The sequence below is a fragment of the Corapipo altera genome, unplaced genomic scaffold (genome assembly GCF_003945725.1).
Source record: "Corapipo altera isolate COAL_440 unplaced genomic scaffold, ASM394572v1 52b, whole genome shotgun sequence".
Taxonomy (NCBI): domain Eukaryota; kingdom Metazoa; phylum Chordata; class Aves; order Passeriformes; family Pipridae; genus Corapipo; species Corapipo altera.
The window spans coordinates 5,212,702-5,227,593 of record NW_020884922.1 but is presented as its reverse complement, the minus strand read 5'-3'; the positions used below and the strand labels follow the sequence as shown (position 1 = coordinate 5,227,593).

At 35.5% G+C, this 14,892-nt stretch overlaps 1 protein-coding gene across 3 annotated transcripts in view; it reads left to right on the top strand.

Moving 5' to 3' along the window:
- Positions 1 to 14,892, top strand: part of ANGPT1 (angiopoietin 1) — a 156,865-nt gene that overhangs the window by 55,463 nt on the left and 86,510 nt on the right. For all 3 annotated transcript variants that reach the window (XM_027657203.1, XM_027657206.1, XM_027657204.1), the window contains exons 2-3: positions 10,061 to 10,216; positions 13,696 to 13,817. In XM_027657203.1, the coding sequence (XP_027513004.1) occupies positions 10,061 to 10,216; positions 13,696 to 13,817 (278 nt within the window). The remainder of the gene's footprint in view (positions 1 to 10,060; positions 10,217 to 13,695; positions 13,818 to 14,892) is intronic.

Genomic DNA, 14,892 nt, shown 5'->3' with positions numbered 1-14,892 from the left:
TGTACATGTGTACTGAATATGTGACAGTTTCAATCTGAGAATTTTATGCATTTTTATAATTTTAATAATGTTTGGAAGGGAGTATTTGACAAGACATTTATTTATGCGTTTTAATAGACTGTTTGACATGAATTAAAGCAATCAGATCCATTAGCAAAGGAAGAAACCAATTTTCTGAGGGCTACTCATATTTTGGCAGGACCATCTCCCCAGTATGCAGTTACACATTCATTATAATGCTGAGAATTATAGGTATATCTGGAGGCACTTGGAGATTAATGTGTATACATAGAATTTCACAGAATGGGAAGAAAATGTGTTAGGGTTTGTACTAGCAGTTAACATTTTTATACTGCTGTGGGAAACTGAAATTCTTAGTTTACTACTACAGATATTCTTGGAAATATAATTTATTTGTGCCTTAAAATTAAAAGTGATTCCAGCAGAGATGTATTAATATAATCTTTTAATGTCTATATTAAGACTAAGGTAAACACTGCCACATATCCAGAACATCTATCATTAAAGTACTTGTGCTTAGATTATTGTAGTAAAAGTTAAGAATCATAAATATAGCCAAACTTTATAGGACATAAATGAACATTGCTGCCTGCCTACATTATAATCCATAATTTAAGACAGTTATTATGTATAAACTCATGTAAGTCTATTCACATAAATACTGTGTGTGAGAATATATAAACCCTTGTCTAGATATTAATTCCTCATAGACTAAAGTAGTTCAACAGATTTCAGATTTCTGCCTTCCTGGGTTCTTCAGGGGAATGGATTTTATAGCACATAGAGATTTTGCTCTTTGCTAAGTACCAGTGGACAAGAACAGCTTTCTTTAACATAAGCTGGAATTAAGACATAAAGCATAACAAAATAATATTTGTCATTTTTAGGCAAGGGAGAGGAGGAGAAAAGGACTGGGATCTTGATTAAAATATTAGCATTCTGTGTAGTGTAAATAGAATTCTTTTAAATATTTTTCCCTAAATAGGATGTCTTGAGGTGAGGGATCTCATCTGCTCACAAATACCTTGTCTGCTCAGCTGCTCTAACTTGTCAAGGGCTTCACTGAGAGTCAGAAGTTGGTAGAAGGATGCTCTGCCCTTGAGCAGACCATGAACCATGCTGTCCATACAGATATATTCTGTTTCTATTTTTCCCTGTGTTCTGAGGTAAATTTAGCTGCATAAACACTAATTATGGACACAAGAATTACCATTCCTGCACTGTACATGTTTCTTGAACAAGGCAGAACCCTGTTTCAGTACTTACCAAGTGCCAGTAAAACATCATAAGCATCACAGACAGAGAGTACATAATAGGATTTACATTTCTAGTAACAATGAAACTTGAGGAAACTTTCATTATTCCCTGTCACCTAGGAAAAGACATGACATCACTTTCAGTTCTTCCCATGACTAGATTATTTATGATAGAAGCACACACACGTAGGATGTGAATACATAGTGCACAGGTCATGAGTTCCAATGAGTGTTTTAAGATATGTGGGATGCCTGGAGTGAATGTTTTGTGGATCTCTCTGGGATCAAGGCAAAAATTAGTGGTTGCCTGAAACAGTGGGGAAGTTGTTTTATGGCTCAGGGGATGGTCTTGAATTCCTTTAGACCCATATGTACTGAAATTGCAGTATTTTCAGTGGTTTCAGTGCATCTAAACTTCCAATTTATGCTTTCAGAAAAGATTCCAAATTAAGACTGTAGAGTATTGGCAGTCAACACCATAATATAATGTCCTGGGTCTTCAGATGACCTTAAGACTTTGTATTAAGCATTAATAAAAGGCAGAAGGGTGATTTCCTGCAACCTACACAGGAAAGATTGACAAATGGTAATAAAAAAGAATTTGTGAATTCTTCATCAGGGAGATCATAAAATAGAGAACCTAAGAGCTGAAGGCAGAGCACATGACAATGAATAAAGAGATTCACCTTCTGTGAGATATATATATATATATATATATATTTGTAATATATATATAAAGAGAAACTTGTGCAAAGAATAGAACATAATGCCACTGAGTGTTAATTTCACAACCTTTCTTGGAAAAGTGTTTTCATGCAAAGAATATCAAAATTCTGCTCATATGTCATAGTGTTGAGTGTAAGAAACAAAGAAGAATTAAAATAGACTAAGTAATACAATGTTAAATCATTATACTACCTACTATAATACATATAGTTTCCAAACTATACTAGAATTTCCCAGGTTCACTGAAAGTTTAGATATAAGCTGGCAGAGCAATATAGCAACCAGAACTATTTATGCAATTTAAGATTACATTTTTCAAGAACTATATGTAATGTAGTGAGGAGATATTTCAGTGGAACTAATTCTGATTATTAGTCATACATGCACTCTCTAGGAATGAGCCAAAAGGTGCCTAGATATTCTTCTATACAGAATTTGTTCCAAAATTAGTGATTCTGAAAAGTCATCCTCACCAAAAATATCTTTGCCAAAGAAAATTTGTTAGTTCCACCCTTTAATAAGAAATTATTTTTTAAAAATTCCCCACAGATGATAATTTGTTTAGGGTAATAACACAGATGTAATATTTTCTATAATTATATCTTCCCCTTAAGTGTATATTGGGGATGGTTCATGTTTTCAGTCAACTGTATAATAGAATTTAGTTTAGAGAATTAAGTGATTTAGAAAGTTACATCCAGAAAGAAAATATGATTCACACTGTAATAAAATTTGCAAATGTTAACAATAAACTGAATAATTCTTTGAACCAGAAATATTACTAATCAGTAGAAAAGGAGAACATATTGTTATGATTTACTCATTATAAGTATCTTCCTTATGGGACCGTTTAATCACGTTTGATGTGATTCTCTGTTATGCTGCTTATTGACTTTATTAAGCCCTAAGGTTGAAAAACTGAGAGATCTAATATTCATGCAAAAGTAATTGAAATTTACAGAAATATTTTTATGCTTTTGTGATAACTGTAATTAATTACATTTGAAATGACAAATGAATTTCATTTGTATAGATTTTGTACATTTCACATCTAGAAGTGTCTAAGTTTTTAGAATGATGTAAAACTTCAAAAACAAATTGGAAAGGTTTCTTGCCACATACTTCATGAGGAACTGAAATTCAACCTTCTTGCTCCCATTGTACTCACATTTGAATATTATGCTATTGGGCAAAACTAACTCAGGAAGGCTTTTAATATCTTGAAACAAAGAACTATGTATTGCCTGTATCTTGTTTTGACTGGTGTAGCAGGGATTATTTCTATTCATAATAAAGTACAGTAAGTAATAAAAAAATATTTTTGCTTCCAGTTTCCTAAGGTTCCAGTGGGATGCCATACATCATACTCTTCCACTGTTATTATCTGTCATTGCCTATTATATTTTATGTATTTTACTGCATAACATAACATGGAACAGAGATGTGAAGCCACCACTGACACAAGCTTGGATATCCACAAATCGATTGATTTTCAGATATTGTAGTTTCTAAAGTAGCCTAATAAAATTTATTTGAGTTCAAGAAATTGCTACCAATTTACAGTTGTGCAGCTGGTTCATGCAGTAATTTCTCACATGGTTCTGCAGACGGCCTCCCTAAGGAAGTACATTCATACATTCAGAAGCTTCCTCAGTGAATTTCCTCATTTTGTTGGTTTGGTCTATCCAGAACAGTTTCTTTTATTAGTATCATTATGTGTGGTTTGGTGGTTTGTGGGTTTTTTGGTACCTTTTTTTTTTTTTTTTAATTTTTGTGGTTTTAATTCAGGAGACTCCTCTTTTTTATTAACTTTCTTCTAAAATTTTCATTAGGAGATGAGTTTTCTAAGCCTTTACTCAGTTAAAAGGAGATTTGACTATAGAGTTTGATTCCAAATATTCAGCCCATGAACTTAGGTCTGAAGTGAAGTGATAAAAAATTCTGAGAAAAATGAAAAAAATACAACTAAAAAGAACTGTAAAATACTATATAATTGGCCTGATCTTTACCTAAAGTATTCTTTACTCATCCTCCACAGCAATGGAATTTTCACAGTTTGCCCAAAGAAGAAACCCTATCAGTATTTTATTAGCTATACTGTTAGAAAACTTTTCACCTAATATGTAAAAATAAAGTTCACTTAATGAAGATTCATGAATGTGGAAGACAGGTTATTCACTTTCACTTTGCAGTTTTAAGTCTTTCTAGTAAGTTATTTTCTTGCTAGTCTTCTTAGTAAGCTAAAAATTTCTAAATCTTTCAATTTTCTAGGTTTATGACCACTCTTTGTCTTCCTTACACTTTCCCAAATAATGTACCTCTTTCCTGAATTGCAACATTCAGAATTAGAAACAAAACTGCTGCAGACACTATATTGCTGCTGAATACAGCAGAAAGATTACCTCATGTGTTTTGGAATAATTTCTTACATCTGTTATCCTTGATTTCTTCTGACAAAATCTGAAGAGGTAAACCTTTTTGGTTTCTTGGAGGGGGGGGTAGGTGTTTTCTTTAATTATTTTAACTAGCTGAAAGACTCTTCTACATTCTTAGCACACTTTTATTTCATTGAAGGTTGCTGTAAAACCAAGCTCAACCATTATAAGAACAAGTGTCATTAGTATATTGGAAGTCAACTGAATTTTTAATCTCAGTATCAGTGAGCTGGGGCTGAATCAGTGTTTGGCTGTTGCGTGAGGACAGTGCAGCTGTGGTTTCACTGGTCACAGTGAAATTGCATCTATTTAATTATGCTTTTCCAGACAGTAAACATACAAAATGTCAAAGATTCAGACCTTCAAGGATTCAAGGATTTAAGGAAAAGTATCTTTGATGTGTTTGGAACATTTGGTTTGGAAAAAACAATCGAATGTTTTAGTTCAGAAGTGCATATCTTTGTTTCAGCATGACATGGTTCGGGAAGATATACACACTCTGTAAGTCGTTGTTTGTTTCTCTGTCAGGAACAGAATCTGGAAAACCACAGTATTGCTATTTAGGGTTAAGATATAAAGACATCTAAGTAAGAAATCAAAATGGTGACCTGCAGTATTACAGAAACCTATAAAACTGAAAAGCAAGTACAGAATTATTATTGAATAATAATTCATAAAGCATTATGAAAGTAATTACTATTATGAATGTACAAATAAAAAGCTAACAGGCTTATTTTCTTGCTGACTTAAGGCTAGAAATCTGGGTATATTGAATTATTAAAAAAACAAAAGAAAGAAAATACATGGTTTCTATAGCCAGCTTTCCTCAAATATGTTTGTTTGACTACATATACAGTTGCTGGATTACTTTTCTGGTTCCTCTTAGAATTGAAACCCAGAAATATATTTCATAACCAATATATTTCATAACTAGCATATTTCATAACCAAAGATTTATTTGTGAAAGGCTCATATACCACATATCCCAACATGCCTTTCTGTGAGTCCGGTTTGTGTCCCAGTCACTTAGAGTTTACACTTTAGCTTAACAGGGCTGATTTCATAACTTCATACTGAAATTATCAGCATACCTCCTGTATCATCTTAATGTAGGTAATCAGGTAAGGTTGTTTCAAACGTGATGCAGATTAGTGTTTTAACATTTATGCATTATCCATTACCTTTATGTGCCATCCATGTTGATTTTCCCTGTTTCACAATGATCATATACAGTCAGATATAGTGGAAAGATAAATTCTGCTTGTTCTCTGCTCATTGGATCTGCAATACGAGAAGGATGCATCATTGTAAATTTTTATTTTATCAACCTTTCTCATTGACAAATAGTTTGTAGAATATGTTATGTTTTTAAATAAATGCAATGATGGCTTTTTCAATACACAAATAAAATCTCTTTTCTCAGTGATAAAGTCCTTCCTAACCCCTTTTTGCTTATAGAAACATCAAAGAAATTCTGTGGTACTCTATGTGTTATTCCCAATAGGGCTGTTTCATGTATGAAATACAAATTACATCAAATGTCAATTTTATATCTCACTCCCCAGGGCAGTTTGTCAGTGTGGAGAGGTATGACCCTCCCTTGAACAGAAAAACAAAGAAAGAGGAATTGAACTTTCACTGGTTGTGTTGTGATATAGCATTACTAGTATATAGTCATGTATGCAAAGCAAGACTACACAAAAATGTTCCTACAAAATAACACTGATCATTGTCCTACCAAAATTTGGAATGATGTGCAGCCTATGGTAGGAGAGGGAGAACAGTCTGTTGTTACTTACATTCTTGTTCTAAGGGACTGGATGAAAACTTCACATCATCTGGATATCATAGCAGTTCTTAACAACCTGGGACCAACATCATTTGATCAAAGTAAAAGAAAAAGCTCATATTTTATTTATCAGCCATCTGCCACAGACCCTTATCATTTACTTAGACCCTAAGTTACAGTTTCCATTTTAATAGTTCGATTAGTGTTTGGGTGGTTTCTATGAAGATTATTCAATAAACATTGTCCATAAAAAGCTAGATACTTTTAATGTATAATCCTCTGGAATGTTTATTAACCAATAACACTGAAACTTCTGACAGTTTTATTTCTGAGACTGTTATAATGTTCTTATGTATCCCACTGGTAATTCGACATTACCCAAAACTCCCATGCAATCTAATGAGTCTTACTGAAAGCAGATGCAGCCAAATTAATAGCAAGGATGTCAATGTACTATTGAAAGCCCTATTGTGGGAGTGGCGAGATGGGGGAAAAAGAATGTAGAAAAGAATTCTGTTTTGCTTTTGCAAAAAAAAAGTAACTGAAATAAGTAGATACAGTAATATAAGGATTTGAAAATCCAAATGTGAAAAGTAGATTCACTTAAAAGATCATTTTTTCATTGATTACAAATTTAATGTTTAATTCAGAGTGTCTGAACAAACTGAATTTAATTTACTTATAGGATGAAGGGGTCTTAAAAATGGCTTAAACCCCTAAATGTTCTTGAATTTACCTCTGTGAGTAGGTTTCTGCTTGTCACATTTTCTTTAAGACCACCCTGCAAGGATCCTTTTTATACCTGTTAAATAGATGCTATTGCTCTTAACTAACCACAAAGAAAGCTCTCTTCAGTACACTTAATATAATACCTGCAAAGAAGGGAAAGCTTCAGAAGAAACTCTGTGCTTGGTCATAATGAACCTGGTAAATGTTGGCTTCCTGCAATAAAAATAATAAGTGAAATCTTGGCCTATTGAACTCAATGGGAATTTTGCCATTATTTTATCAGGGCCAGTGTTGCAACAAATAAATCTACTGAGCAAACTAAAAGAAGTGGGTGAATAAAGTAAGGGGAATTAATGTCACAGCACCTCTACATTATTTTAGCCCTTGTTCAACTCTTCTTTACCTGAATGAATAACTCTTGATACTCCAGAAACTCACAGAAACTATTGTTGCCATATACTGAGCACCAAATATTTACAAAAGCATTTAATGAGTAATTCTGAAACAGGAAAGTCAGTTTTATTGTTATAATGAGTCAGTCTCAGATTCAACCTGAGACTGTTTTAGGGGTGAATAACCAAGGCCAATTGCCCAAGACTGGATACCATGGGGACTGTGTTAGATTGCAATAATTAAATGAAGGAGTTATCCAATATGCCTCAATCTATGCCTGTTCTTGCTAGTCAAAACTGCTGTAGCTTCACACAATTGCAATTAGATTTTTCCATTGCAATCCTTTCTGTAGTGTGAGCAAAGTAACAGACAAAAAAAATACTTAGAAATATAAATGTCCTACATGTGAGGTTTTTTATTGATAACTTAAAATATCTAATTTCTGATTTCTGATGTGTAATAAATGTAGTTACCACAGTTTTGCATGGGTTATCACAGGCATTCATTATATACAGGCACAATGTGGCCCATGTACAGCAAGACAGTTTCAGAAAGCTGCAGACTAACAAATCAAGCAAGGAACAGCCACATCACAGACATGTTACGTTCCTATCTGCAAGCAAAAGACATTGGATGTGAGGAAATGCGTATGTCGGTAACTCACCAGGAGCAGTATCATGACTGGAGAGCCCTGTTTCTTTAGGAAGTGAAATTTGTGGGAGAAATTCAAACTTCTTGTTCAGATGTTCCAGAATCAACTTCCATATTCTGGATCTGGATATGGTAAAGGACAGCCATCCAGTTTCTGGGGCTCATTGATAGGGCTTATTTACATTCAAGGGATAAAAAAAATTAAAATCATTACTGGTTAGAAAACAAGAAGCAAAGGGTGTCTAAAAATGCATTATCTTATAAGAAGGAGATATACAGGCAAAATACTTCTGAGTATAGTTTAACATGGTATAGAAATGCTATAGATATGTAAAATCTCCCTTGAAATAGCTCAATATCTATAACACTTGTCTCACAGTTATTAGCTAAATCAAAGCACTAAAATTACACTGAGAGTGGAAAACAGTGACATCCATTGAGACATTACTCTAGAACAGACAGTTCCTTGGTTGTTAAATCCCATTGAAATATTTATCAGAGTATTTGAAAATAAATTTTACCAACCTCTTAAAACACTCTGCAGGTTTCCATCTCATATTGATTATCTGACAATTCAATCAAATTTTTTTGTTGTCTGGAATTGTAGGACATCCACTTTAGTTTTGACCATCATGGATATTGCTTCTTCAAACTGGAGTAAACAAACAAACAGACAAATAAAACATCAACAACTATCTTATGCAGAAAATATTTGACATTGTGGCAGTGTTCTTGCTTTGTAAAAGTGTTTACAAATCTAGTAGGTGCCCAAAAATGATTAAACTTGTAATAAATATTTTGTGAGCTCAGCTGAAGTTGCTCATTAGAACACCTAAAAATAGTGACCTCTAGGCACTATAGATAAGATGAAAGCAGCCCTTCTTATTAATCACACTGTATATCTGACTCCTGGTCCTTTTTTCAGTCTTTCAATCGACTCCATCTGGTTCTTACTATTTGTGCAGTTTATCTTTCACAGTAAAATACATTTGCTGCTACAGAAACAGGCCCAATGTGATTAAATGTGTTAGGTAAAACAGTGGTTGCTGAAGTTTGGAATCAGCTAACCACAAAAAAACATGTTCGGCAACAAAATGCAACCAAGGATCAAATCTTCACTGGGTGTAAACTGGCTGGAGTCCAGCTGAGTTTAGTGGGAGGTATTGAAAATTATATTCTGGGCCACCTTTCTTTATATTAATACTTTTTGGAGCACATCAAGCCAGAACAGTGCTTGTGTAAGAAATAATTTCATCTTCCTGTATACTAGCTCTGGGTTTATGGTCTGCTGTGACAGGGCAAGAACCCCATCAGTAGGAGGCAACAATCCTGCCCATGTTAACTAAAACAAACCATATCAAAAAGTGTCCCTCTCTGGGATGCTCAGTTTATTTAGAGGGTCCTAGTTCAGATTTCGTTCAACAGGCTGCCAACACAAGCCAAATATCAAGACAACAAAAGCAAAGGAGCAAACCAGCTTTCTATAATTTTTCTATATTTCTTTTGTTGCCATGACAGTGTCTCCATTCCTTTACAGTTAAACTAAGCTGTGTTCATTGCTGACTTTGTGAAAATCTTTGTGATGATCTTACCAAACAAAAATCATGTTGCTGAATGACTGTGAGACAGGTACAACAAACTGGAAGAGGTAGGATATGGTAGGATCTCTTCTAGGAAGGGCTTACATGTAAGTTATGATGTACAGGTAGGGTTTGGTGTTTCCCTTGGTGTGCTTTGCTCTTTTAGGGGTTCATTTTGGAGTTGCTGTGACATGTCCATGACAAATGCTCACAGCGATCTTGACACAGATGGAGTCAGGCACAGGGTGCTCCAGCTCATGCAAGCAGCCCATGATACTTGGAAAAACATTGGGACTCTGGGACTGAAAGGAGTATAGTCAGATCCCTATTCCAAAAGTCATAGGGTCAAATGAAACTTGAGCTCTCTTTGAAAAGACTAGAATTTCTGCTTTTGACAAGAATGCCAGCTATGCATCCTGACATCACCAGAATACCTAAACAGGTGAAAATACTACAGTTACAACCTTTTCTCTTTTGCAGCTTGAGAACTACATTGTGGAAAACATGAAATCAGAGATGGTACAGCTGCAGCAGAATGCTGTGCAGAATCACACTGCCACCATGCTTGAGATAGGTACCAGCCTCCTCAGCCAGACAGCAGAGCAGACAAGAAAACTTACGGATGTTGAAACCCAGGTATGTTCCCAGAGTGGTTTTGTAGAAGCTGTTAATTACAGAGGTTTCCCATCCTCTTTCCTTTCTAATGCATCACCACACAAAACATTTCAACACAGGACTCCAAGAAACATTACACACTCTCTTTCTTGGTAGCAACAGCAGTGATGATTGACCCTTGTTATGTGTTTTTCTTTTGATTTCATTTGGTTAGTGATATTTAGCTCTGTGTGTGTAAGAAAGGCAAGACTGTCTAGGAAACTAAATCACCATTAGACTTTCAATAAACAGCACAACTACCAACTGTGAATGATACAAGTGTCAAGTTAAATAATGACCTTCAGGCTAAATCAGAGCCTTTGATCTTCATTGTTGTTTGTCTCTTTACTAGTCCAAGAGGGTTTGTTTATTTTCTGCAAGTTGTTTTCAGCCATTTGAAATGTAGAGTATGTTTGCAGTTTTTAAACTGTGGAGAGGGACAAGCATCAGCTTCTTTATAAAACACTGTGTATTTTTTATTACTGTAAAATTGTATAACATCACACAAATTTAAAGAACTATTTCCATATAATTCCTAGCACTAAAATCACTGTTGTGATTGAAATTATGCATATCACTGTCAAAACACTGAGTACAGTTTAACTCTGGGACTATTGCAAAGATAGGTACTTTTTGCTTTTTGAATGCTTTTATCGCTTTAAGGTGCATATTTTTGTCCTTATTTTTGTTGACTTCCTAATGATTTTTGTAGCATATAGTGTGCTACCAGCTGCACTGCTTTCATGGTTCATTTAGAATAGGGGAATTAAAGTATTGCAATTTTTTATTTGTTCTTCTAGCATATGTTCTTCTTGAAAGATCGTATTTTCTGTTTTAATGTCCTTACTTATCTTTATAATATCATTACCAATTTTTAATGCATTCACATTAAAGTACACTGAGAAATAACAGTAATTATGAAAAACAGACACATGTCTTACACATGTTCCCTGCAACTCTTCTGCTACATCTTGGATAATAGATGAATATTCACTTATAAGCACTGTACTGTGATCTCAAATTACCACAGTTCCTTAAACACAGTATATTGATTACAAAAGCAAAAAAGGTGTATACCTACTAACTGTAGTATCATATATTCAGTAAAGGAAGCATAGGAACTCTTCTTATATCCAGAAAGGACCCCGTAGGTGTCAGTGTTGAGTACTCATTCATGGTTTCCCCCTTTAAGCAGGTAAGAGACAAAATGTACGTTGCCTCTGTCTCACTTTTCCTTTGAGGATTCACTTCAAGGTAGAGTTATCACTGACAACTGCATGAAGGAGTGGATAATTTCCTCCTTTTATCCCTATTGATGGAGAATTTAAAGGATGTTCAAGATACCAGCTTGTGGCTCTTCCTTCTTGCAGTACTTGCACTGACTTTCAGCTCAGTGATGGCATATTCTATCTCCCTTGTTTCAGCAGCATTAGAAAGTCCCTGTAGTCCCTGGCTCCATCATCAATCAGAAAAGAGTGGTGCAGGTGGCTCAAGAAAGTGAAAAATTACTGCTCTTGAAGTGATGGAGGCAGCCAGCTGCATGGCTGAGTGACCAAGGTCTGTAGCTATTATGAAAAAGGCATGTCTCGTTCTCATGCTTGTAATAAGCAGTGTTCATGCCAGAGCAAGGAGTAGTCTGAAGGACTGAAGATAGAGACTCCATCTCCTTATTTCTCAGTAAACCCTCTCAATCCCTGATCCATCTAAAAACCCACAGATTCCCTTTAGGCTTTCTTCTCTACATGAAGCTCTATTGACATTTTGTAGGCTGCTCCACAGAGATATCTTCTTTGGAAATCTGTTTATTCTTTCTGGACTTCTTATCCCTTACCAATCTTCATAATACATTTTCAATTTCTGCCAGGTCCTTCTGTGATGTGTCTTGGCACTTCCAGGATTGTGTCCATCTTGAAAAACATAACAGCTCCATACTGATGATTTTCAAATTTTTCAATCTCTGTACCCTTGAGAAAGGACCATTCATGTTGCTCTGTGAGTGTCAATGATTTCAAACAAAAATAAGGCACTGAACTGAGCTTGAGAGCCATTCTCATTGCTTTATGTTGTGTAACAAATTCCTGCCAGGAATGCTATGGGGTCCTCAGCAAAGGAAAGACGTGGACCTCTTGGAGTGGGTCCAGAGGAGGGCCATGAAGATGATGAGAGGACTGGAGCATCTCTCCTATGAAGACAGGCTGAGAGAGTTGGGATTGTTCAGCCTGGAGAAGAGAAAGCTCTAGGGAGATCTTACTGCAGACTTTTAGTGCTTTAAGGGGCCTCCAAGAAAGATGGGGACAAATTATTTAACAGGAGCTGTTGTGACAGAACAAGGGTTTTAAACTGAAGGATGGTGGATTTAGATTAAAGAAAGAAGGTTTTTACTGTGAGAGTGATAAAATACTGGAAAAGGTTGCCCAGAGAGCTGGTAGGTACTCCATCCCTGGAAACATTCAAGGTCACATTGAATGGGGTCTGAGAAACTTGATCTAGTTGATGTCCTTGCTTATTCTAGAGGGATTGGACTGGATGACCTTTAAAGTCCTTTTCAACTCAAACTATTCTATGAATCTATGCATGAGAAAATGTTATTTAAAATCCTGTGATGATTAATATCCTTCCAAGAAAAGTCTGAAAGATTACATTCTTGGAAGAGACATAATTTTTCAGAAGTGATTGCATCTCAGGTGTTGTGTGCACACACATCCACAAAAACTGTTTACACACTCCTTCAGACTCTATGTAATGAATGACAATAACCAAAAAAATCAACTAACATTACTTAATGTTACTGCTTTCACTCTTCAAAACATTCTGCTATTTCTACTTTTGAACTATTTTTGTTAGAATCTATTCTCTTTCATATAGTTAATCTTCTTTTGGTCTGATATACTTTTTGAAACTTGTGCTGCTGATACAGACCACCATTAAAGTGAAAGAGAATTGTATAAAGCAATGTTTAGGATCGCAGTGTTCATTTTAAAAGTCTGTGCAAGAGTACAAGTAGTGATCACATATGCAGACACCAGACTTCTGACAACACTGCAAAAGAGAGATCTCAGGGGAAAGCTAAAGTAGGAGCTCTATTTACAAAACAGCAGAGGCAATACTGACTTCAGTCCAAGTACTCCTGCACTTTTTTGGTTTAAGCATGCTTTGTAGGAATGCATGTTTGAGGCAAGCCTCTTGTTCTTTCCATTGAAATGAAGCTTGTTTGGCAGTCACCTTGCCTTTTTCTGCTGGTCTAGTATTATTCTGCAGTAAACAGGTTGCCAGAAGATCAGCTGGTATATATCAGTGTAGCTTGATTGAGTTCATTTGCACCAGCTGAGCAGCTGAGGTTAAAAAAGGATTTAGAAACACTTTTTGAAAATCTTTGAATCAGAATGAAATGGTTGTATTATACTGCTATGACAAAACAACAAGGACAATATAAACATTAGTGTATTTAATTTATCTCTAAGGTGCTAAATCAAACATCCAGACTTGAAATTCAGCTACTGGAAAATTCACTGTCAACATACAAGCTAGAAAAACAACTGCTACAACAGACACATGAAATCCTAAAAATTCACGAGAAAAACAGGTAAGAATGAATCTCTTACGCTCTTTCTCTGTTCATCACAAGGTGGTCTGTGCATATTTTCTTCTAAGCAACCGGTGGAATGAAAGTAGCAAATATGGTAAGTGGAAAGCAGATGTAATGTTTAGGAAATGGCTAAAAGACCTAAGGTGTGTGAACTTACACTATATTAGCTTCTGTATGATAAATGCAAGCAGATTTTTACCACTTTTCATGTTCACTGTAAGTTCACATCTTAGTTTACTTCATGACAACTGGGTCATATGACCCAGTTCCTACTACCAAAAGGATAGGTATAACTTTTATGAACACTTTCAAGTAGAAAAATATTAATAAAAAATGATGAGATTTTCAACTATCTTAGAGTTGAAAATAAAAAGAAACAGAAAATATTCAGTAGTTCATCTCTAATTTTAATGAATACAAATATATGACATGTAAAAGGATCTCTCTCCTTTTGCGCTCAATTATATATAGCATACTTGGAGCCATGCTCCATTTAAGGAATAAGTCAATGGTAAACATTTGGGGTTTATGCTGAAGCTGATGAAAAACCTGTTTAGCAGAAAAGTGAGAATCAAGAAACAGTTCCAGTGTTCCCTTTTTATGGCACCTGAAGTCACTGGACTTGGCAATTCAGTTTGTCAGAGAGCATGTGTGGTGTGTTGACCCTGTCTGGCTGCCAGACGCCCACCCCGCCACTCTCTCACTGCCCCTCCTCATCAGAATGGGGAGAAAATATGATGAAAAAGCTTGTGGTCAAGATAAAGACAGGGAGATCACTCATCAGTTACTGTCATGAGTAAAACAGCCTTATTTACTGCCAATTAATAACAGTATAGGATGGTGAGAAACAGAAACAAAAACAAAAAGACCTTTCACCCCTACCTCCCCTTTTTCCCAGGGTCAGCTTTACTCCTGACTCTTCTCTCCCCCACAAGCCATGCAGGGGGATGAGGAATGGGGTTGTGGACAGTGCACTACTCTTTGCCTGTCCTTCTTTCTCATGCTCTTTCTCCAGCATGATTCTTTCCTACAGGTTGCAGATAAGACTGCTCCACGTGGGCTCTCCACAGGC